This window comes from Malus domestica, chromosome 06 (genome assembly GCF_042453785.1).
Source record: "Malus domestica chromosome 06, GDT2T_hap1".
NCBI classification, from domain to species: domain Eukaryota; kingdom Viridiplantae; phylum Streptophyta; class Magnoliopsida; order Rosales; family Rosaceae; genus Malus; species Malus domestica.
The window spans coordinates 33,642,753-33,664,210 of NC_091666.1; the positions used below are offsets into that span (position 1 = coordinate 33,642,753).

At 37.1% G+C, this 21,458-nt stretch overlaps 4 protein-coding genes and 1 non-coding gene across 7 annotated transcripts; 2 read left to right on the forward strand and 3 right to left on the reverse strand.

Moving 5' to 3' along the window:
- Positions 1–1,876: 1,876 nt before the first annotated feature.
- Positions 1,877–3,484, forward strand: MYB8 (transcription factor MYB62). 2 transcript variants are annotated; one of them, XR_011582274.1, is made up of 3 exons: positions 1,877–2,262; positions 2,376–2,505; positions 2,724–3,484. It is a non-coding gene; the product is annotated as a transcription factor MYB62 (transcript). The 2 variants fall into 2 exon arrangements; XR_003774181.2 differs by having other exon boundaries at positions 1,879–2,256.
- Positions 3,485–8,075: 4,591 nt separating this feature from the next.
- LOC103438013 (small ribosomal subunit protein eS7) lies at positions 8,076–10,144 on the forward strand. Of its 2 annotated transcripts, none has more exons than XM_008376551.4 (6): positions 8,076–8,233; positions 8,746–8,835; positions 8,921–8,994; positions 9,074–9,197; positions 9,545–9,727; positions 9,836–10,144. In XM_008376551.4, exons 2-6 carry the CDS (start codon positions 8,761–8,763, stop codon positions 9,953–9,955), a joined length of 576 nt encoding a protein of 191 aa, XP_008374773.1. In that variant the 5' UTR covers positions 8,076–8,233; positions 8,746–8,760; the 3' UTR covers positions 9,956–10,144. The 2 variants fall into 2 exon arrangements, with proteins under 2 accessions (XP_008374773.1, XP_008374774.1); XM_008376552.4 differs by having other exon boundaries at positions 8,108–8,233; positions 8,750–8,835.
- Positions 10,145–10,584: 440 nt separating this feature from the next.
- LOC103438012 (uncharacterized) lies at positions 10,585–13,464 on the reverse strand. Its single transcript, XM_008376549.4, has 10 exons — positions 12,993–13,464; positions 12,432–12,527; positions 12,046–12,130; positions 11,780–11,901; positions 11,588–11,612; positions 11,418–11,501; positions 11,296–11,325; positions 11,100–11,202; positions 10,934–10,998; positions 10,585–10,833 (listed from the first exon to the last, which is right to left on the reverse strand). Exons 1-9 carry the CDS (start codon positions 13,083–13,085, stop codon positions 10,935–10,937), a joined length of 702 nt encoding a protein of 233 aa, XP_008374771.1. The 5' UTR covers positions 13,086–13,464; the 3' UTR covers positions 10,585–10,833; position 10,934.
- Positions 13,465–15,123: 1,659 nt separating this feature from the next.
- On the reverse strand, positions 15,124–17,371 carry LOC103438011 (uncharacterized). The gene is made up of 10 exons (XM_008376548.3): positions 17,129–17,371; positions 16,819–16,966; positions 16,572–16,667; positions 16,397–16,481; positions 16,171–16,292; positions 16,047–16,071; positions 15,859–15,942; positions 15,729–15,758; positions 15,536–15,638; positions 15,124–15,453 (listed from the first exon to the last, which is right to left on the reverse strand). Exons 2-10 carry the CDS (start codon positions 16,936–16,938, stop codon positions 15,381–15,383), a joined length of 738 nt encoding a protein of 245 aa, XP_008374770.1. The 5' UTR covers positions 16,939–16,966; positions 17,129–17,371; the 3' UTR covers positions 15,124–15,380.
- Positions 17,372–17,544: 173 nt separating this feature from the next.
- On the reverse strand, positions 17,545–20,085 carry LOC103438010 (cysteine-rich receptor-like protein kinase 10). Its single transcript, XM_008376546.4, has 5 exons — positions 19,822–20,085; positions 19,049–19,259; positions 18,712–18,949; positions 18,439–18,589; positions 17,545–18,121 (listed from the first exon to the last, which is right to left on the reverse strand). The coding sequence occupies exons 1-5, from the start codon at positions 20,020–20,022 to the stop codon at positions 17,774–17,776; spliced, it is 1,149 nt and encodes a 382-aa protein (XP_008374768.1). The 5' UTR covers positions 20,023–20,085; the 3' UTR covers positions 17,545–17,773.
- Positions 20,086–21,458: the final 1,373 nt, after the last annotated feature.

A 21,458-nucleotide genomic window follows, 5' to 3' on the forward strand; every position in this document is an offset into this window, starting at 1 on the left:
TCGAATTCAATCATTGTATTCATATAGGGTCAAAGAGTGTGGTTGTAAAAAATCATCAAAATCGGAGTTAAAATGACCGTTAAATCGTGATTTTTCGTTTATAACCGTCGAAAAGTTTTGTCCCGTTACTTGCTCTCTGAATGTTTGTTTTTTGCAATATTTGGCGTATGCGATCTCGAAGTATATACAAACATGTTTGACGGTTGGATCGTTGAAATTAGTTTCGTATAATTCGTATCCCATGAAGTTCAATGGTGTGTGTGTGTGTATATATATATATATATTTATTTATTAAGTAGATTTAAATCTATTTATTTTGTATGTATAATTATTATAGTTTTTAGGGGTATAAAATTTAATATATATATATATATAATTATTATAGTTAATATTTTGGGTATAATTATTATAGTATATATAATTATTATAATTATTATAGTTAATTTAATATATATATATATATAATTATTATAGTTTTTAGGGGTATAAAATTGTTAAATTAATATATATATATATATATATATATAATTATTATAGTATTTTTTTAGGGTTATAAATTATTAAATTAATATTCTGCTTATCGTGTATCGTGTTACCCACGTGTATACCCGAACAAACCCGTTATCTTAACATGTGTTTATCGGGTTACCCGATAACGACCCGTTTCGTTATCGTGTCGACCCGAACACCTGTTAATTTCGTGTCGTGTCGTGTCGAGTTATCGGATCGTGTCAGGAATTGCCAGGCCTAGCCGCCACTGCCTACACAGTTATGTAAACTAATCAAGGGGCGACTAAGATAAGATAGCAACATTCTGTTTTATTTGCCTTTAATAATAAGCACAAATCCATTTGTCGTCTTACGAAAAAAAGTCTAACGTGTCTAAATCCATCAATCAGACGAAGGGATGGGAATTACCACTTGAAAACCAAGTACATTTTTTGTCACATTAAAACCAAGTAATTATCCATAAATAACTACCGGTGTATCGGCAGACAAAATAAATGTATGGAAATCACTTCTTGTTTATTTGTCTCAAAGGTATTGGATGATGACACTTTTAGAGCGGGAATTATTATAGTTAAAAAAAACAGATAATTAAAAACAATTGGAAATACTATATTGACATACTTATTTTTCTAATTCGACGGAAGTTATTGTGAAAAATTAATTAATATTTACGAAATGATTTACAATTGAACATGTTTACATTGACCAGGACTTTAAGTTTAGTGTTTACTGTTAGTGTTGTAGAACAATGTTCGAGTTATAATTTCTTCAAGTCCCACATTCATGGTGGGAGAAAACTTGTAGTGGTTTATAAGTTTTAAATTAACATCCATATTAAAATGAATTAAGTGCATGTGAGGAGACCCGCGTAGTTTATGCTTAATGTATAAATTTAATTAATCAAAGAAAAGCCTTAATGACTTAGTTAAGTTTTTAATTCAGAGATTCATTTATTTTTTAATTTTTTGATTAATTCAAAACAGTTATATGGTCTGCTTGATCAAATAGTTACATATGTTCTGAAAAAAGCATTAGAATGCCTATATACCTTAAACTTTGTTTATAGCTAGTTGAATCATGGTAGAGAACATTTGTACATAGAGTTACAAACATTGAGTAAGGACAAAATTTTGTTTCAAGAACATTGCAAATCGGCAAGCCTCTATCTGCAAAATTCCCTCAGGTCATTACATTTTTATAATTTTGTTTTATGTGATTATATATCATATATGTTTGTATAATTTTATTATAGTAGAATTTATATTCAATAAAATTAATCTTACTGGTTGGTACTCCCGCCAATTTTTACTTCCATTGGTGATTGTCGTTTTGCTTCTCTTTTTCTTTTCCTACATAAACCATAATTAAACTAATGGAAGTTCAATGGAAGCTACCTGCATGTAGAATCTGCAACTCTACTAGTCTTCTTCTTTGAAGTTTCTGGCTTTGCCCCTAGAAATTCTCAAGGAGAAAAGGGGTTTTGGTTTACTATATATACTTATATATGTGTGTGTGTGTGTGTGTGTTTCTAATCTGGCTTTGTTTAACTCCTCAAAAGCTTGCCCTTGTTTCTATGAATCAGAGCTGGTATGTCCACTAATACTAAAACCCTAAGTAGCAATTATTCCGGCGAAGACGATAGTGAGCTTAGGAGAGGGCAATGGATTCTTGAAGAAGACAGTCTTCTTATTCAGTACATAGAGCGCCATGGCGAAGGCCAGTGGAACTTGCTTGCCAAACGTTCAGGTAACCGTACGTAACCAATTTGCATGCTGGTGACTATGGCTACGAGTATTTTATGGTCTTTTTTTTTTGCCTTCTTTTTTGGTTAATTATATTTCTTAATTTGTTGGTTAATTATACAGGATTAAGGAGAACTGGCAAAAGTTGCAGATTGAGATGGTTGAATTATCTGAAACCCGACGTTAAGCGAGGCAATCTTAGTCCTGAAGAACAGCTCTTGATTCTTGACCTCCACTCAAAAATGGGCAATAGGTGAGCTAGCTACGTCATTCAACACCCCAAATTCATTGCCGCTTTTAATTCGAGCGATGTTCTAATCTAATATAAACAAACGCAGAGGGGCATTCAGTTTCTTTACATCTTAAAGAAGCCTTTTTCATGCAGAGTTTATTAAAACTTAGCATTTATAGTGTGGTGCCTTTAGGTCTTAAATTATAGAAAAATAGTTATATTTCCTTTTGTGATCGCAGGTGGTCGAAAATCGCACGGTATTTACCGGGAAGAACAGACAATGAAATCAAGAACTATTGGAGAACAAGGGTACACAAACAAGCCCGGCATCTCAACATCGACACGAAAAGCAGGGAGTTTCAAAATATGATAAGGTGCTATTGGATGCCTAGGTTGAAGCAGAAGATAGGACGAGAAACCTCGATTTCTTCAGCTGTGTTAAACCAAAATCCTACGATTTCTCAGCCTCGAGAAAACAACACTTTCCAACATTTTACGGCAACAATATCCCCGCCACCACAAATCCTTGTGCAGGAAGAAATTAATATGAGTGGAACAATGTACAATTTGGATGTCGAAAAGCAAAACACAGAGGCAGATTACTGCAGAAGTTCGTTCATTTTCCCCTCAGAACCAATGGACATGTCGAAGACTGCGCAATTTCCGGAATGCCCTCCTTTCTATTGTGGTGACAACAATGGCTACGACATGGAATCCTTCAATCTGCAGGAATCTGTGTCAGCAGACTCAGCACCAAATTTCCCTGGAAATTCCGCCGGCGATTGCTACGTGGCAGAAAACAACTGGTTTGACAGTGATTTTTTCATGTAGCATGTGGAACATGGATGAAATGTGGCAAAATAGGAAGTTGTGACTCATACAAATTAGTTTATAGATCATTTCATCAAGTGTTAAGCAGCTAATTTTCTACCCAACACACAAAATTGTGCAAGTTGTTGATATGAATTTTTTTTAATGCAAATACTGTTAGTACTGAAAATGGTATGGTTATGAGACGAGCACTAAGGCTCCGAGTTCACTTTGTCTTCGGGTGCAGTTTCATATATTTTTACAGCTTCAACCTACTTGGTTCTTGAATAAAAATAAAATAAAATATATCTGCCTCTGGCCCGTCTTTGGCGTTGGGTTTGGTGTTGAATTCATTCTTGAAAAAATAAAATATATCTGCCTACAGCAATTGGTCTCTTTCATCTCAATTCCTGTTTACTTTATTTGGTGTTGAATTTTTGCCCTAAAATGCTGTAGTCGTCGTGATAGCCCTCACATTTTGGCCCACAAACACAATTAACACAAGACTTTGGGTCCATGTATCACCCTCGATATTAGGTTGAAGCTAGGGAAGATATCAAATTGCATCGGGCTCAGTTTAGCCATAACGACAATTTAGGTTTAGTCGATGTGGCGATATGGCTTTTCGATGCCCGGAGATTATAAAGCGGTGACACAATTTTATCTTTTTATTTTAGTTATGTTTAATAATTTCCAAGAATGGTCTTGGAGTTTGGTTTGATTTCTTTCTTTAGGAGTGCGTGCTTGTTTGATTGCTCTCTACAAAAGAGTTGCTTGATTTTCCTTTTCGTTTTGGTGTGCAACCTCTTTTGGATCCAAGTGTTAAGGATGAAGCTGTTTGATTTACTGGATCTATTTCACTTGTATTTTGGGATCATGGTGGTGAATAGGTGGTGATCCACCTATGGGCATCGTACTCTATGTCTCAATAATATGATTTGAGATTTTGTTCTCATATGATCTCATGTAACACGAAGTTTAATGGTTTTGTTGATCTATGTAAATTTTGTGGTTCCTAATGTTCTCGAACAAGTGCTTCAAGTCTACCCATTACTTTGTGATAAGTGATGTTTATTGTAATATGTCTAGATCTAGTTTGCAAATACCCTTTTGAAGCCAAGTACTTCATAATATATTTTTATAATGTCATTTTATCAATAAATAACATATCGCACTCTTCCTTAAAAAAAACCTACATGGTTTTATAAATGTAAACGTAGCCAGGCTTCAAATTTTCTTCCTCGACCAATTAATGGGACGGTGGAGAAATCGTGACTAAATTAGTCAATTTGAGGAAGCAATATCTTCTTCTTGCAGCAATGCTTTGATTTAAGACTAGCCAGTCAAGTGGGTCAAAGAGACTCCACCAACCATGAAGCACTAGAAAATTAATGCAACTGAGAAAAAAAAAAAAGTTGCAACCTATCTTAAAAGGGAAGGGAACTTCCCTACACTTGAGATGACATAGTGATGGTAGTCCGTAATAATGATACCGAATAATTAAAAACAAATGTCAGTGCATGATTGATTTGAAATACTTCCACATATTATAGCACATCAAACATGCTAATATTTGGTCTTTCCCTCTCATCATTGATTATAGCTAATACAAAACGGAAAGGGATCATTTCTGGATGTCTTCTAAGTTATACCTAATCCTTCTCATTAAACAATTGAGACCCTTGAAATTTGATCCAACGATTAAAATTATTATAACTTTTAGAGTGGACCCGCATTTTTAGCCGTTGGATCAAATTTCAAGGGCCCAAATTGTTTAATGAGGAGGATTGGATGGAAGGGATCCAGAAATGATCCATTCTAACACAAAACTATGACAAGTTTTCTTATTCATTAAAGTATAGATAGTGTAATTGGTTTATTAGTAGAATCTTTTTTTTTTTATTTCAACAAATTGGAAAAGGACTACTAGGCATGACAATTTCCATGATTACCAACTGGAAAGTTAGTCAGAAAAGAACTCCCAAAACTTATGTTGACTCTTCTCCTCACCAGTTCAAATGTGCGTCCGACTGTTACGTTCAGCATTTTTTCTTTTGTCAAATTAAGCGTTGTTTTTGTGCAATTTGTACAATATAAGCCTTTTACGACGACATAAAAAACAACAATATTTGAATTTGATGCAGATCAAGTACCAAATAATTTTCCTTATATGTCCCTAAAACTTGATCATGTGCATTGTCAGTGATGAACAAAAATTGTGAGAACACTAAGATACCGTTTGGTACGTGAGATGTGACGGAACGCAGTGAGACGGGATGCACTCGTCCCACGTTTGGTGCGCCAATTTGCATGGGACGCGCTGTCCCATGGAACGGATTTTATTCAATTTTTTGTGCCACCCTCCCCCTGGAACGACTTGTTCCAGCCCAAGGAACAAAATATCGATATTATCGACGAAATATCGCCGATATTGTCGTTTTTTTAGATACAGATATTTTCACACTTAACCCTTAATTATCGTCCATATATCGCAATATTATCGATAATATCGTAAATATTACAATATTATCGCTAAGGGTAATTATTTTCTGGTATGCTTTTAAGTTTGGGCTGATGGTCCATTTTATAATCCCTCCACCAGCTTCTTCTTTATGACTTGGGCGATGTGGGACAACAGTGGTCCATTTTATAATCCCTCCACCAGCTTCTCTTTATGCCTTGGGCGATGTGGGACAACAGCAACAACTCTAATTTTGTTCTAGTGGTGGTTCCTCGTCTGGCTCGCGTTCTTCCGGTTCTACTTCTAGAGCTTATAATTTTGTTCTAGGTTTCTCGGTGCTGCACATGTTGGACTGCCTCATTTCTCTCCTTTTGATAGCTTTACTGGAGGGAAGATTCAATGCCAAATCTGCCGGCGTTTTGGTCACACAGCGATTGACTGCTTCAATCGCCTGAACATGTCCTATGAGGGATGTGTTCCATCATCATGTTTCACTGCTTATGCTGCCAGTTCATCTGCTCCCCGTACTGCTGCTCCTCCGCCACCTACAACTTGGCTCTTAAACTCTAGAGCCAACACCACATAACCAATGATGCTGCTTAGATCACAAATCATCCTTAAATAATACATGGGTTCTGATCATGTAAATGGTTTCAATGGGTGCAGGTTTGAACATCTCTCATATTGCAATTAGTTTATTCTGATATATGAAGTTATTCAAATTTATCTGTTTCTAGATTCCGTTATTATGACATATATTCATTGACGATTTTTCGCGGTACACTTGTGGCGTCTTTGATTACCAAAACATAATCATGTACTATGTCTATATGATTTTGTATTAACACGTTGGATAAGAATATCACTCAAAATTTTGATATGGCTTTCAAAATTGACCAAACAGTTTTCTTTTTTCTCGAAACTAGATGATGTAAAATGTGATTAACCAAATTATTATTATTTAAAAAAAATAAAGAAAAATTAGTATCCAATCCCTAGTTTCTAATGTTCATTGACTAAGATCTTATCAGTTTTTATATTTTGATCAAAGTCCCTAGCATTAATGAATTACATGTAAGTTACATAACTTTCATAACAAAAATTAGTAATTGATTTAGAGTTTTAATACTCACATTCTTATTAAACTTCTAATTAATTTTCAATTCAAACATTTCAAATATATAAAAAATAAAATAAGAATAAGTTTGTACCCATTAATTTTTATAAAAAAATTGATATGTACCCGTTATAAGAATAAGTCACTCATGTATCTTACCATGCAATGTATAAAGTGTAAAATATTGTACTAATTCATTATATATAAATGATTATGGTGTGTTTAAACTTCTTTCATTAATTACTACATATTTTCTACACTCACAATGTTTGCCAGCTCACTATATAATCAACTTAAATCAGTTAAATCCATCATGCAATGCATTTCCTTCTAATTTTTTGTGATAAACTAATAGATAATTGACTAAATAAACATCCTGCAAAGTTTCATTAAAAATTTCCAAGTTTTTCTTACAATTTCCGTGGTTTCCATGTAATTTTTATCGATATCGATATTATCCCGATATTTCCATTGATATTTCCGTGTTTTCGGACTACCGATATTTCTGATATTACCGATATTTTCTTCCTTGTTCCAGCCCATGGAACACAAAATTATAACTTTTTGGACAATAATAACCCTCATATTTTTCATTAATTTCACTATCTACCTCTCTCTCCTGTAGCCTCCCTCTCTTCTACCGTCCCTTTCTCCTGTAGCCTCCTCCATCTCCACCACAAACCCAACAACCTAGGCTAAGCCAATCCTAGTAAACCCATCTGAATCCAACCACACCTTCCTCCCGCCGCCTCCTTCCTCCCTGCTAGTCCCATGACGAGACCGTTGCCCTCGGCCGCGAAAACCTCAGGACCACCCACTCGCAGGATGTGGCCAGCGCCATCGCTCGACGGATGGGACGGTGAGGATTAGGTGGAAGATGTGAGAGATGACGTTGAACTCTTCGGCGGTGACTCAGGTAAGGTCGAACTCGTCAGAGTGGATGGGTATGATTGTCATTTAGTCCGTCGTTCCATCCCGGCCTGAGCATACACCAAACGTAGCATGGAACCTCAGTTCCGTCCCGTCTGCGTACCAAACGATATTGGTTGGGGGAGAATTAGAAATATTTAAGTTTAGGGCCTCAATACAAAATGATAGTTCTGAGGGCCTTTTGTAAAAGCCCGTTGGGTTAAGTTTGTCGTTTGGATGTTGGGCTTTCAGCCCAATATTTTACTATACAGTACTCCAGGGCTATTCATAACCGTTCATTTATACGATTCATCATCCAACCGTCCGTTCTATCTCGTTAAAGCTTTTTTATTCGCCATCCTTAGGGTTTCTCTGTACCCGCCGAAGCCAGAGCTGTAGGGTTTTCTGTCACTCAAAAGCAAAAGTCGCTCCGGCTCTCGATTCTCCTTGAGGTAAACCCTAAATCTCTAATCCCCATTTTATCTTCCTCAATTCGTTCTATTACGTTCGATTCACTGCTCGACTGATTGCTTAGTGTGAGAAAGTTTGAGACTTTTAGCTGTAGTAAGTCTATGCATCTTAGATTTCTTATGCTGCTTGTATTTCACATGAAATCGAAAGGGTTTGAAGATGTTTTCGTTGTTTCCAAGCATCAATTATTGCAAAACTTAGCGACCCATTTGCTTATTTTCTCCAATTTTTCCTTCTTTTGGATTGTGATTTGTTCGAATGCAGAAAGATTTGTATTTTGTAATGTGGGTTTTGAGTTTTGTTCAAAAATATGATCCCAACCCTTTATTCCATGTTTGTTTTAAAATTTATCTGATTTATAGAACTCAAATGGTGTATGATGGGTCGCATTATAATTCTTGTTTTCGTGCCGAATTTCCAAAGTTCATCAGTTTTTTTCGTGTCTTTGTATGCCGGAAATTTTGATTGTGTGGCTTATGCCTGTATTGTGTAGTCAGTTTTTGCCAAGATGTATACTTCAAGGAAGAAGATTTCCAAGGATAACAATGCCGAGCCGACTGAATTTGAAGAGTCAGTTGCTCAAGTAAGTGATGCAGCTGTTTACTGTGATTTTTAGTTACTTTGTTGTTGTAGTTTTGGGTTTTGATCACGCGTTCTTATCTGTGCAGGCAGTGTTTGATTTGGAAAACACAAATCAGGAGCTGAAGAGTGACCTGAAGGATCTCTATATTAATTCAGCAATGTAAGCATTGTTTACAGAATTTGTGTGTATTATAAACTGTTGCCTATTGTATGAGTTGCATTCTTTTTTTCTGCCGCAGTCAAGTTGATGTGTCTGGAAGCAAGAAGGCAGTTGTTATCCATGTGCCCTATAGGCTTAGGAAGGCGTACCGCAAGATTCACGTTCGCCTCGTGAGGGAGCTCGAGAAGAAGTTCAGTGGAAAGGTGATTAGTATGTTATGATGTTCGGTTCTGTATTGTATGTGAACCTATAAACAATTGAGACTAGTCTATCATTGTGGTTATGTAGCATCCTTGTTTCTAGGCATTACCTTTTGCGCCTAACAGTTTGGAACAATTTATCTCTTTGTTACTCTTTTTTTTATCTGCTCAGCTAGCTTTTCATCTTGGTATCTTGTCTCTCTAGTGGGTGACCTAGTTCCGAAATTTAGTTGTCTTACTACATTATTTACCTATAAATAAGTGATTCTTATATGCATATCTATATCTACTTGCAGAATTTTTTTTTGTTTGGTAACCTCATAGTGGCCTTCTGGTTTTTCATTTGGTAGGATGTGATCCTGATTGCCACACGTAGGATTGTGAGGCCTCCAAAGAAAGGGTCAGCTGCTCAACGCCCCCGCACTCGTACACTAACTGCTGTGCACGAGGCAATGTTGGAGGATGTTGTGTTGCCTGCTGAGATTACTGGAAAGCGCATAAGATACCGTCTTGATGGATCCAAGATAATGAAGGTAAACTATCAAGACTTGGATGAAATAGTAAATTCAGTTGGATGGAGTATAGACATTCTAATAGAAAAGCTAGAATATTTAAGTCTCCTTTATCCTAATGTTGGGCAGGTGTTCTTGGACCCCAAGGAACGTAACAACACTGAATACAAGCTGGAGAGCTTCTCTGCTGTTTACCGAAAGCTTTCGGGAAAGGATGTCGTGTTCGAGTACCCAATCACCGAAGCATAGAATTATTTGGTTTACCTTAAGAACTGCAGTTGAGCAGGCAGACGATTTAAAATTTTGATGTTGAGGACATGGTTTTAGGATAGCCCTTGAAGGATTTTGTTCTCTACATTACTAGCTCGTATTTTTGTTGATGTGGTATGGTTTAATGTCGGATTTTTATTCTGTTTGAATCGAAGGATTTTCAATCAAGTGTTTCGACTCTTCAAATTTCATGCAGCAGTGTTTTCGACATCAATTTGTTTCGTAACAAACTATTTACCATTTTGCATAATTAGTATTTTCTTAATTTGGTTGCTGAAATGATTAGTTTTCAACTAGTCCTTGATATTCCTTCACTTCGTGGGAAAAGGATGTCGGGGATTCCGTGATCATAACTGTTCATTGTGTGAGGTTAGTTTTCGTTATGTATTATTTATATTTAATTTTAAATTTTAAATAATTTTTTTTCGTATGATATACGATGAACGATCACGAGATCTTTAAGATCCCGAGGATCCTTTTCCTACTTCGTGATCAATATCATTGAGTCCGGGGATTTGATATTGATTACTACATCGTTGATATTTAGTCAATATGTTGTCGATGTTTGATTATGTGTTTGTTAAATAATTGATAAGTGAGATCCTTAATTAGAAAGTTCCAAACAGATACTTGGTTAATAGACTTTTAGCAAACAAAATTCATTGGGATAAATCGTCTCTGTGAGATTCAAAGCGTTTCAAAGAATGAATCTGTAGAAGCTAAGAATGACGTAAAAATCTGCTTGACGGTATTAGATAGCACTCGTGGGCGATGGCAGCCACGGACCATTGCCGGCCACCGGACATCATGGTGTCGGAACTTCGCAGCAACCAAATACTTTTACCGGATTTGGTAACCTGCACAAATGCAGCGAGGGTGAATCTGTTCTATGTAAGTATTTCTCGTGATTAAGCAAATAAGCAATAAGAATAACAACTTTTCGAAGCAAGAACTTGCCTCAAGACAAAATCACAAGACCAAGGTACATGGCTCCGCAAAGAAACCCGAAAGATATAAACCCCCTACAAAGAAAGCTCTTCGGAGTTAGAAAAAACAGCTGAAGTAGGGCACAAGAGTATGCCTTGCGCTCGGGCGGAATTCTTATTAACGATAAGGAGCTCACCAGATGACACCCCATCCACAACCAGTGCAGCACGGACACTCTTCTGCAAATTTCTCGGCGTCACTTGAACGAACTCTACGGGATATAAGATCGTCATAGATATCTGCATTGTTACAATTAAACATTAAACGGAGTTGACGAATGCAACAACTGACGGGTTAACTTGAGGATCAAATATTTTGTTTCTTCCTCGTACCATAGACTGAAAACAAGCTGTTCATTACACCTGCATTAGACAAAATAGAACCGGCAGCGATTAGTTATTCCCGTAGTTTTGGAAGATAACAAAAAGAAAGGAACTAGAAGAGATTCAATTACCAATAAATAGAATAATGTACCGAAGTACACGAACTGTTGTTGTTTCTTGCAGAACCCAAATTACGCCGAGAAAAACAATGAATCCTGGCGGTGTAAACATGAAAAACAAACGTCATATTGCATCCTTTGCTAGTCATGGGAAGATATGCCACTGCAACTAGAATACATACCTATACAGAGTCCTCGGAGCATCCACTGCACATCATCAAGCAGAACAAACACAACAGGATAAAGATGAAATCCATTGTTAGGCAAACACGTCGTCTATTTGACAAACTTATGCATTCAGTATCGATGAAATCCGATGTTAAACTGTTACATATCCTGACGCTTCAAGCAAAAGCATGTCTATTAGCACTTACATTTTTAGCTATGCACAGTACAATCAGCAGTGCAGCAATAAAACACCCAGCAGCTATTCGAGTGGTAAGGAGATTTGTAGATGCAAGAATCAAGATCATCCCCCAAAAGGACGAACCAAGATCTGGTAAAAATGAGACGGATAACAATTGCATCAGACTGAGAAACAAACCATATTTGACCCGAAATGTCCAAATGGTAAGTACAAAATATCATGCATTTGAAAACAGTTCCCAACGGAGAAGAGGTCAAAGATAAAAGGAATTACATCCAGCGGGCAAAATCAACCAGTATACACCACCCCGAGTTTGTGTGGTTCCGCCCTCATCTGCATGAACTTGAATCCCTTCCACCTGCAAACTAATCTGTATCATTACCTGCCTCTAAACATAGCCAATTACGAAGACATTCTACGCGTTTTCATTAGGACATCTCAGCAAGGCATTTCATTAAAAGAATACAACGAAGTGCATACAGAACATATACGAAAGAGCGTTGTTACTGGAAGCAAGTGTCATTTCTCCTGACCTGAAGTATCAGTCACTAACAAATACACTATTGATTCAACAAAACTAGAGGCGGGCAGGCAGGCATTCTGTTCCAGTTTATCAACGTAAACTTTCGATGAAAATATGGAAGAGGAGGGAATCTTACATGACCACATGTAAGTTTACAAGCAATAGCATGGCTCGCCTCGTGAAGAAACACAGTGACAAGCTTGAACGGTCTCAGAAGTACTGTCCTCCAAAGCTACAAGGAACGAAGAACGATTCACAATTCATGAATAATTACATTTCTCCTTAAAACTAATTTGGGAAATGAGCTCAAATGATCAGAAATCAAATCCCAGCTGAACTGATCAAAATTAAATATCGAAGTAGAAATCAAATGATCGTTTCAGCAATTGGGAATTGAAAAAACGACCATTTCGGCCAATTTAACTTTAAATTAAGCACTGGCAAAGATCCCAAGCCCCAAAATTTGTTAAGAGCAGAAAACAAATCAACAGGGAATCAAACTGCTCTTCATTCCACAGCTGAAGAACAAATTTTATGAACCAAAGAATCGATCCAATTCTCCAACTTGTCGAAAAACAAATCTTTACCCAGATCAAAGCGACACTCCAACTTCTCAAATATATATCAAAAGCCATGGAAAACACTGGCCAGAACCAATGTAAGTTAGAGAGAGAGAGAGAGAGAGAGAGAGTTTTACAGCAAGTATGATGACAGTGCAGACAGCAACGGTGATGAGGAAGACGACTTGCTCGTGGTTGCAGCAGTTTGTGAGTTCCCAATTAGGCCTCATCTCTGACCCCAAATTTAGAGAGAGAAAGTTGGTGTCCCCCTCTCTCTCTCTCTTCGCGATCAAAGAGAGAGTATAAAGATTGAATTTTTTTAATTTGAAGTGAGAGTGAGGAGAATGCAGAACAAATTTTGAAGACGGGGCAAAACAGATGAGAAGAAGTTTTGAAAAAGTTTGAATCTTTTGGTGACCAATCAGGAGACTAAAACATGTCTGGAAAGTAGTAAAAATCCCATGACTTTTGTCTCGCCGGATGCACTCTTTCCACGCTACTTCCAGATCCAACCCATTTCAAATTCTTGGAGTTAATTTTACCAAAAAAACAAAAATCTTGGAGTAAAAAGGCTCTTCTTTTTTGTTTTTGGAATATTTGGGAATATACAACGTATTGGTTCTTGAAAATTTGATTGATTAATTTTACCTCCCCCAACTATCATGTGAGGGGCAATTTCCCACCTAGACTATTTTTCAATCAATTTACTTTTTTTTTAAAGTTTGATTTTTGTTAAATGCGAGTGTAAATCACATTATTACTAATTCATTATAAAGTTAAGCTCATTCTCTACCCTTAAAGTAAATAATATAATTTGTTCAAAAAAAAAAAAAAACTATGTAAAGGTGACAAATTGTAAAATGTAAACACAAAAATTTCCTTTTATGTTTTTGATGAATTATTTATGTATACCAAATGAGGTCTTATACATGCAATTATTTTTCACAAACTTCAAATTCTTGTTGAAGTACTGCCACTTAATACTACGGTCTAAGATCATCTCCAACTGACCCGGCCAAAGCACCATAGGGCTAAAAATAGCTAAGAATAACACGAAAATTGTCTCTAACCAAGGGCTAGGCCAAAGGGCCCCACCAGGCCCAAACCCCCAAATCAAGCCAGCCCTTTAGCGCCGACATTTTGCCAGCCCTCCAGCTCAGCCCATTTGAATGCCAACGACTAGCTAATGTCATGCTGCTGTCAGGTCATCGTTGGAATTTGATTTTTTTGTATGAATTTAAAAAAAAAAATTTCTAATTTTTTTTTCCTATAATTGCCAACAACATTCCTACAACATTGAAAAACTGAAGATAAGAAGTGCCACGTAGATAAGAATCCTATCTAAAATTTGCACAACCAATTACATCTCGACATGTGACACTCGAAATCCTATCCGAAAAATTATTAAGATTGATAAGAAATCTGGAGAGTTACTCACTTTAGCTACACGTGTCACTTGAAATCATATCCGAAAAATTATTGAGAATACATAAAGATAAGAAATCTTGAGAGTTACTCACGTTAGCGGCACGTGTTACTCGAAATCCTATACAAAAAATTATTGAGATTATATAATGATAAGAAATCCAGAAGCTTATTCATTTGGCGACAAGTGACACTCAAAATACGTCTGAAAACCTTATTTTAATATGGTAGTTTAATTTAATTAACAAATTAAACTAACCATATTAATTTAATTAAAATAATAAATTATGTTTGACCTATGGCCCTTTGGCCCCTCGGTTGGAGATGATATAAAATATGATCTAACACTGTTCATTAAAATATAATTTCTTGTTGGGCTATAGGGCTAAAAGGAGCCATTTGGCCGTCCTTCGGTTGGAGATGGCCTAATAGTATTCATTTTCACTTGTAAGTGAGAAGTCTTAGGTTTGATTCTCCCCAAAGGCGAATTTGAATCACATTATTGCTAGCCCATTGTGAGACTTAGCCCACTTTTCCGCCCCGTTAGTGTAGATAATATTGTCTGTTCAACAAACAAAAAAAACTTCTTGTTGAGGTTCTCGATGGCTTTCGTTGGATCTCATCGAACACCATAATTAATTGATAATACGAAGACTAGATCAACTTACTTATAAGCCTATGTAAGGTCATTCATCTCATCAATATATGATTTATCCCAACACTGACCACAGTCAATGGGGCATTACGACGACGACTCAGTGGCAGTCCTTAAGGATAGTCAAGTAGATTAACCCACATCTCCTAAACATTTTTATTTGTATTTTTATAAGTATATATTATGAATTAATTAAACAAATTATATAGTATTGCCATGAGATTTAAGATTACAAAAATAGCTTTTGTATCACATGAAATGGAGGTAATGTACCTTCATCAATGGAAGAATACGAGACAACGAATATCTAGAAAAATCCTTAACAAAACTACTCCCCAAGAAGCCTCCTCGGCGGTGTTTTCGTCCAGGTTTCCCTCGTCCAGCCAAATGAATCGCTTGAAAGATGCGACGAACGGAGTTCATGTCAGGCCAATTTGCAATGCAGTCACAGACGTGGAGACAAGATCACAAGAGCAAGGTACACAGATCCACAGAGATATGTGAAAGATATGAACGCCCTACGCGTAAAGCACTTCGTAGTTAGAAAACAACGAAAATGGATAAAAAGAAAAGAGCGGAGGAGAAACCATAAAGGCTTACCAAATGACACCCCATCCACATCCAGTACAGCAGGGACACTCATCTGCAAATCTTTCAGCATCACTCGTATTAATTCTACGCGATATAAGATCATCGTATATATCTGCATTGACCGTTACATGTATACGTTACAAGGTATCTATGAGTACAAAACATGCAGTTAAAATGACGATCAAATAATATCGTTTCGTACCATACACCGAAAACAAGCTGTTCATCACACCTAACATTAGATAAAATAAAGTAAGCGTTAGACGAAATGAAGCATATATAAATTACTTTCTCAAGAAATAGTTGAACGAAAATAGCGGAGATGCAATTACCGGTGAACAGAATCACTTCCCTAAGCATATGAACCGGCGTTGCTTCTTGCAGATACCAAATTGCAGCAAATAAAACAATGAATCCTGGTAGTTCAACACCGTAAAACATAAACAAAACCCCAAACGTCAAATTGCATCGTGTGCTAGTAGTAACAGGACGATGTTTTGATGAAATACGGAATCCATACCGATGCAAAGTCCTCGAAGCGTCCACTTGTACGATATCAAGAAGTACAAACACGACAGAAGCTTTTAGTTAGCAAGTTTTACTTCCATAGAAATCAAGTAAAAGATGGGTTTGCTATGACTTACATTTTTAGCTAAAAAGAATACAATAATTAGGGCAACGATGAAACAGCCAGCAGCGATTTGTGTAGTGAGATGCTTCGTAGATGCAAGAATCAATATCATCCCCCAAAACGATGAACCAAGATCTGGCGTGCCACAAAATTGAAAGATGATAAATGTAACAATTAAATCAGGTGCAATGTGCATGTTAATTGAAAAGAAAATATGGTCAAGGATAGAACGAAATTACATCCGGCTGGCAAAATTATCCAGGATATGCCACCGCGGGTTTGTGTGACTCCACCTTCATCTGCCTGAACTTTAATCCCTTCCACCTGCAGACTAATCTTATCATTACCCCGTCTCAAACTAAACGCGACCATTCTAATTAAAAATTTAGATAGAAGTGTGAAAGAATTTCTTACCTTACCACATGTAAGCAAACAAGCGATAGCATGGCTCACCTCGTGAAGAAACACGGTTATAAGCTTAAAAGGTGTCATCAGCACTGTCCTCCACAGCTACAAGAATTGACGAAACAAGTTGACACAAAAACATCAGCGGATTCTTTACGTGTTTAAAAATTAAAACAAATTTGATTAATTAGATATATCCAAGTACCAAAATTTTGCTACGAGCTAAAGATCGTGAGAGAGAGAGAAAGGGGGTTACCACAAGTATAACAACAGTGCAGACAGCAACGGAGATGAGGAAGATTACTTGGTCGTGGTTGCAGCATTTTCTGAGTTGCCAATTTGGCCTCCATTTCATGAAATTCAAATTCAACTCCATCTCTTCTCCTTTTTTTGGAAACCAAATACTGCAAGAAATTTTCATGTGGCATTGGCGTTGCCCCATAGCGATATGAATAATGAATATACAAGAAAATTAGACAGGAAATACATGAAGTGTTTGAATTGCAGATAAAACTCGTCTTCATATAATTATTCAAGAAATTTGTAAATGTAACACAATGTGGGACCTGCAAATTGGATTTCAGCAGTTGAATTCGAGGTTAGCTTTTGCGCAAAGCTAACAGCACGACAGATTGGTTTCCCCACAAGCCGGAAAGAGGGTGAGCTATGAAGGTCAAGGTTCTTCAAGCCTTGCCCTATGTGCTTCCGATTCTGAACAAAGACGGCCTTCCAGGGCCCCCTGGTGATGAACCGAGGGAGCGCAGGGCTTCTGGGATTTGTTAATTGAAAATGTTGTTCTCTGTAATTCATGGTTTCTGTCTGTTTTGATTTGTATAAGGTTTGAGGTTTTTCTTTCTTGTACGTGGTTGGTGTAAAACACAGGTTTGTGTTGTTGCCTAAAACTGAGGCTTCACCTTCACCTTAAAATAGTAAATCTTTTGACATTTGGATAATCAAAGAGTTAAACAAATTACATTCATGATTAAAATTAATTACTTCATTTAGAAATACAATTGGATTGATTTCAATTGATAACACAAGGTACAAATATATACTAGTCAAGTGACTTGGTGTACAAGTAAACTTAATCCCACAAGAATTTACGTAACTTAGCCCAACAGAATCCGAACCCGATTCTCGTACACTATCACTTTACATCACAAAAATGGAGCTCACAACACAATTGAATTACAAATGAAGGTTATTATTAATCATCTACCTTCGTCGATAGAAGAATGAGACATCCAATTTCTAGAATGTTCCTCACCAAAACTGCTCCCGCGACTACTGGCATTAGTATTGTTGGTAAAAGCGGAGGTAGGGGTGGTTGTCCAACATCCTCTACGGCCCTGGAATCCAGGTTTACCTGGCCTCGGCAAAGTAAATGAATCGCTCGATAACATGAGATAGATGGATTTCATGTCCGGCCTTTCTGCAACACTTGCTTGACAACATAGAATTCCTAGCTGAACGCACATTGCTGCCTCGACGGGATTGCACCTGGCCAGGTTTGGGTCAACCAAGTCCAATGCTTTCCCTCCTTGATGCAGCATCCATGTCTGCGGAAGAGAGCGAAGGAAAGTGAGGGTTATATGAATTGACTGAGCACATATTTCAACAGAAGAAAAAAGAAAAAAAAGAAACTGCGTGAGCATTGGACGATAACACCTGTAATGATTACTTAGGTTAGAGTTCGTTAAGAGGTATTCCTATTAGATAAGCTGCGCTATGCATTATCGATAACAAGAATCAGTTTCGGTATTCCCTAAATTTGCAGAGGTACCAAGTATAGTTAGTAACTTAGTCACACTATCGAGGGATCATATTTTGATTTGTGCTTTGCATAATTTGCAACAAAACTTTCCACATAACATACATAGCTCAAGAGGTCGGCCTTTTCTCTTTCAAGCTGCCCATCGTGGTTCTTTCTCCCACTGATGATCTCTAACACCAAGACTCCGTAACTGAAAACATCCGTCTTCACCGATAAATATCCATGCATTGCATATTCAGGAGCCATATAACCACTGCATTCAACAAAAGAATTCACTCAATTCCGTTTTTCTTTGCTGCTCGACGAGTGGGATGAAATGGTAAAAACTTTGTGTGGCATAAAGGGAAAAGGAAGTGAAGAAAAGAGACTACTCACTGAGTGCCAGAAATCCGAAATGTATTGATATGAGTGTCCTCCCCAGGAAAGAGTCTTGCCAAGCCACAATCCGAGATTTTCGGGTTCAGCTTCTCATCTAGTAATATATTACTAGCTTTGATGTCCCTATGAATGATTCTTTCCGGGGTCTCTTCATGAAGGTAGAGAAGACCTCTTGCCACACCCTTAATCACCTGAAACCTTGTCGTCCAATCCAAGCTTCCAGATTTCTGTTTATCTGAAAGTTTCGGGTTTAACCAAATGAAGTAATCCATTCAAATTCACTCTGATGCCGAGATGAACACGTATAAATTCAAAGTAGGGAAGAGCAACAAACCGAAAAGAAAGTAATCGAGGCTTTTGTTTGGGAGATACTCGTAAACCAACATCTTCTCAGGCCCTTCTACACAACATCCCAATAACGTGACCAAATTCTTGTGTTGAACTCTCAGTAACAGTTTCACCTCGTTGGTGAATTCTGTAGCTCCTTGCGGGGAATCTAACGAAAGCTTCTTTACAGCTATTTCTTGACAATTTGGCATCAAGCCCTGCATAGTCCATACAAGTAAGATAAATACTCAACAATCCGAAGAAAATAGAAATAAGTGGTATTTAAAAGATCACAACTTTTTTTTAGGACGATATTCTATTTAATCTAATATAAACTCCACTTATATCTAAACTACGGGTAGGTTAGACCATCCTTCACCCATTGGAACTCTATGTGTAAATTATCCTAGAGTGGTTTAGAATATATATTGTCTTGTCAAAAAATTAACAGCTTTAGCTACCAGAAAAAGGAAAAAAGCTCAAAACTTTACTTCTCAACTCTTATACATTACAGCAAACATGAGTTTAGCAAAGCTCGCTCGAGCAGTGTGGTACCCTTGGCACTAAAGTTTGAATTTTCTATCCCGTAGTTAAATTAATTTAGTATAGACCATCGCTTGTATTGGAAAAAAAAAACACTCATACACTTAGCAATCTACCATTTGAAGAAAAGACAGTAATGTTCCTCAAAGAATGAAGAATATACAAACTGAAAATTTGAAGGGAAATAAAAACATCATTCTTTCCGATCAAGCTAGCGATTTATGAGTCCGTACGTACCTTGTAAACGGGGCCGAATCCTCCGTGGCCGAGTTTGTTGAGCTCGGAGAAGAAACCGGTGGCGATTTGCAGCTCCTGGAGGTCGAAGAAGAGGTTGAACGAGTCAATTCCGTCCTCGGCATCGTCAGAGCCGGCTGCAGCGGCGGGTCTGCCGGCTCTCAGCCTCTCCAGGCAGACGCAGAAACTGGAGCAAAGTCCCATGAACGCATAAATTTGGAGCTAAGGAAGTTGTTGGCGGTTAGTTTTAATTAAAAACAGCTGCCTGGGGATATAAAACAAAATGTCATACAAATACCAACGCAAACTACTTGTAAAATACAAGGTCTTAGCTAGAAGAAGTACGATGATGCTGCGGAACTCGATAAAAAAAAATTTCAAAAAAAATTTACTTGAGACAGAACTTTAAGATATAAAAAAGAGAGCGTCACGCATGCTTAAAATTCAACATAAACAAACATTTGAATTAGCCTTCACCACCCTCGTCATCTTTGTAATAGTGAAACCAAGTAACGACATCGTCAAAGGTAACTCCAAACTTAATTATGCTTGAAATTTCTCAAACCCTTCTTTCTCTTGTTTAGCCGGCCACCATCTCTCTCTAAAAACTAAGGATGCGTTTGTTGCACCGAACTATCTCGGACTGGATTAACTTAAGGGACTAAGTTGGACTGGCTTAGACTAGACTAAACTGGACTGAATTAGTGAAGCGTTTGTTACAGTGTCGGACTAAAAAATAGGATAACAACAAATTCTAATATTATATTTTTTTCTTTCATATTTTGTTAATATCTTATATTATTTAATACATATTTAGTAATATTTTATTACTACCATTGTCTATTTCTTTTTTTCAGTCCGGAAACCTCCCATCTCCATTCCTAATTTTTTTTCCTTTGATCTTCCTTTTTCTTCCTAATTTTGCTATGACCCTCTCCATCTCTTCGTCTTTTTCTTTTCCTTTCCACGATCTCTTCCCTCAAAACAGCGTCATTCATCACCCCACTTTTGTTCTCTCTTTTTTTTCTCTTTCCTTTTCTTTGCTGTTGTGATTCCTCTAAATTATTTATGGCACCACAAATTCTGATTTCCCAACTTCAAATCCCACGGAAAATTGAAATCATGCAGAGGCTCCTCTCTGCAGCGCCATGGATTTCACAACCACTCTATGTTCTCGCCCCTCCTTTGATTTTCTCAGAAAATCTCTTAATTTTCTAGGAAAATTGAAGTATTTTTCTATTGAGTTTGTTCTTGTTATCAAATTGATTTTTTTTTCTTTTCAAATTTTGATGGTTGGATGTTGAGAATTAGGCGGTGGGTGTGGTGGGTTTCAGATCTGGGTATAGGTGGCCAGAGTTGTAGAGAAGCAGACGACTTGCAACGTGAAGACGATGTAGCTTGCAGACTTTGTACGTAGCTTTAGAGAAAGGATTGGTAATCCCATATGTTTTGGGCGGCCTAGCTAAGAACCGGTAGTGAAGGACTTAGTCGGCACGAGTCCAACTTAGTCTCATTAAACTTAATCCTTGTTCCAACCAAACACGGATTAGAAATCCCAACAAAGCCAATCTAGTCCAGTGAAGCTTAGTGAGGGCAAACAAAAATTTACAACAGTTCGTTTCGACCAAAAATTAATTTTT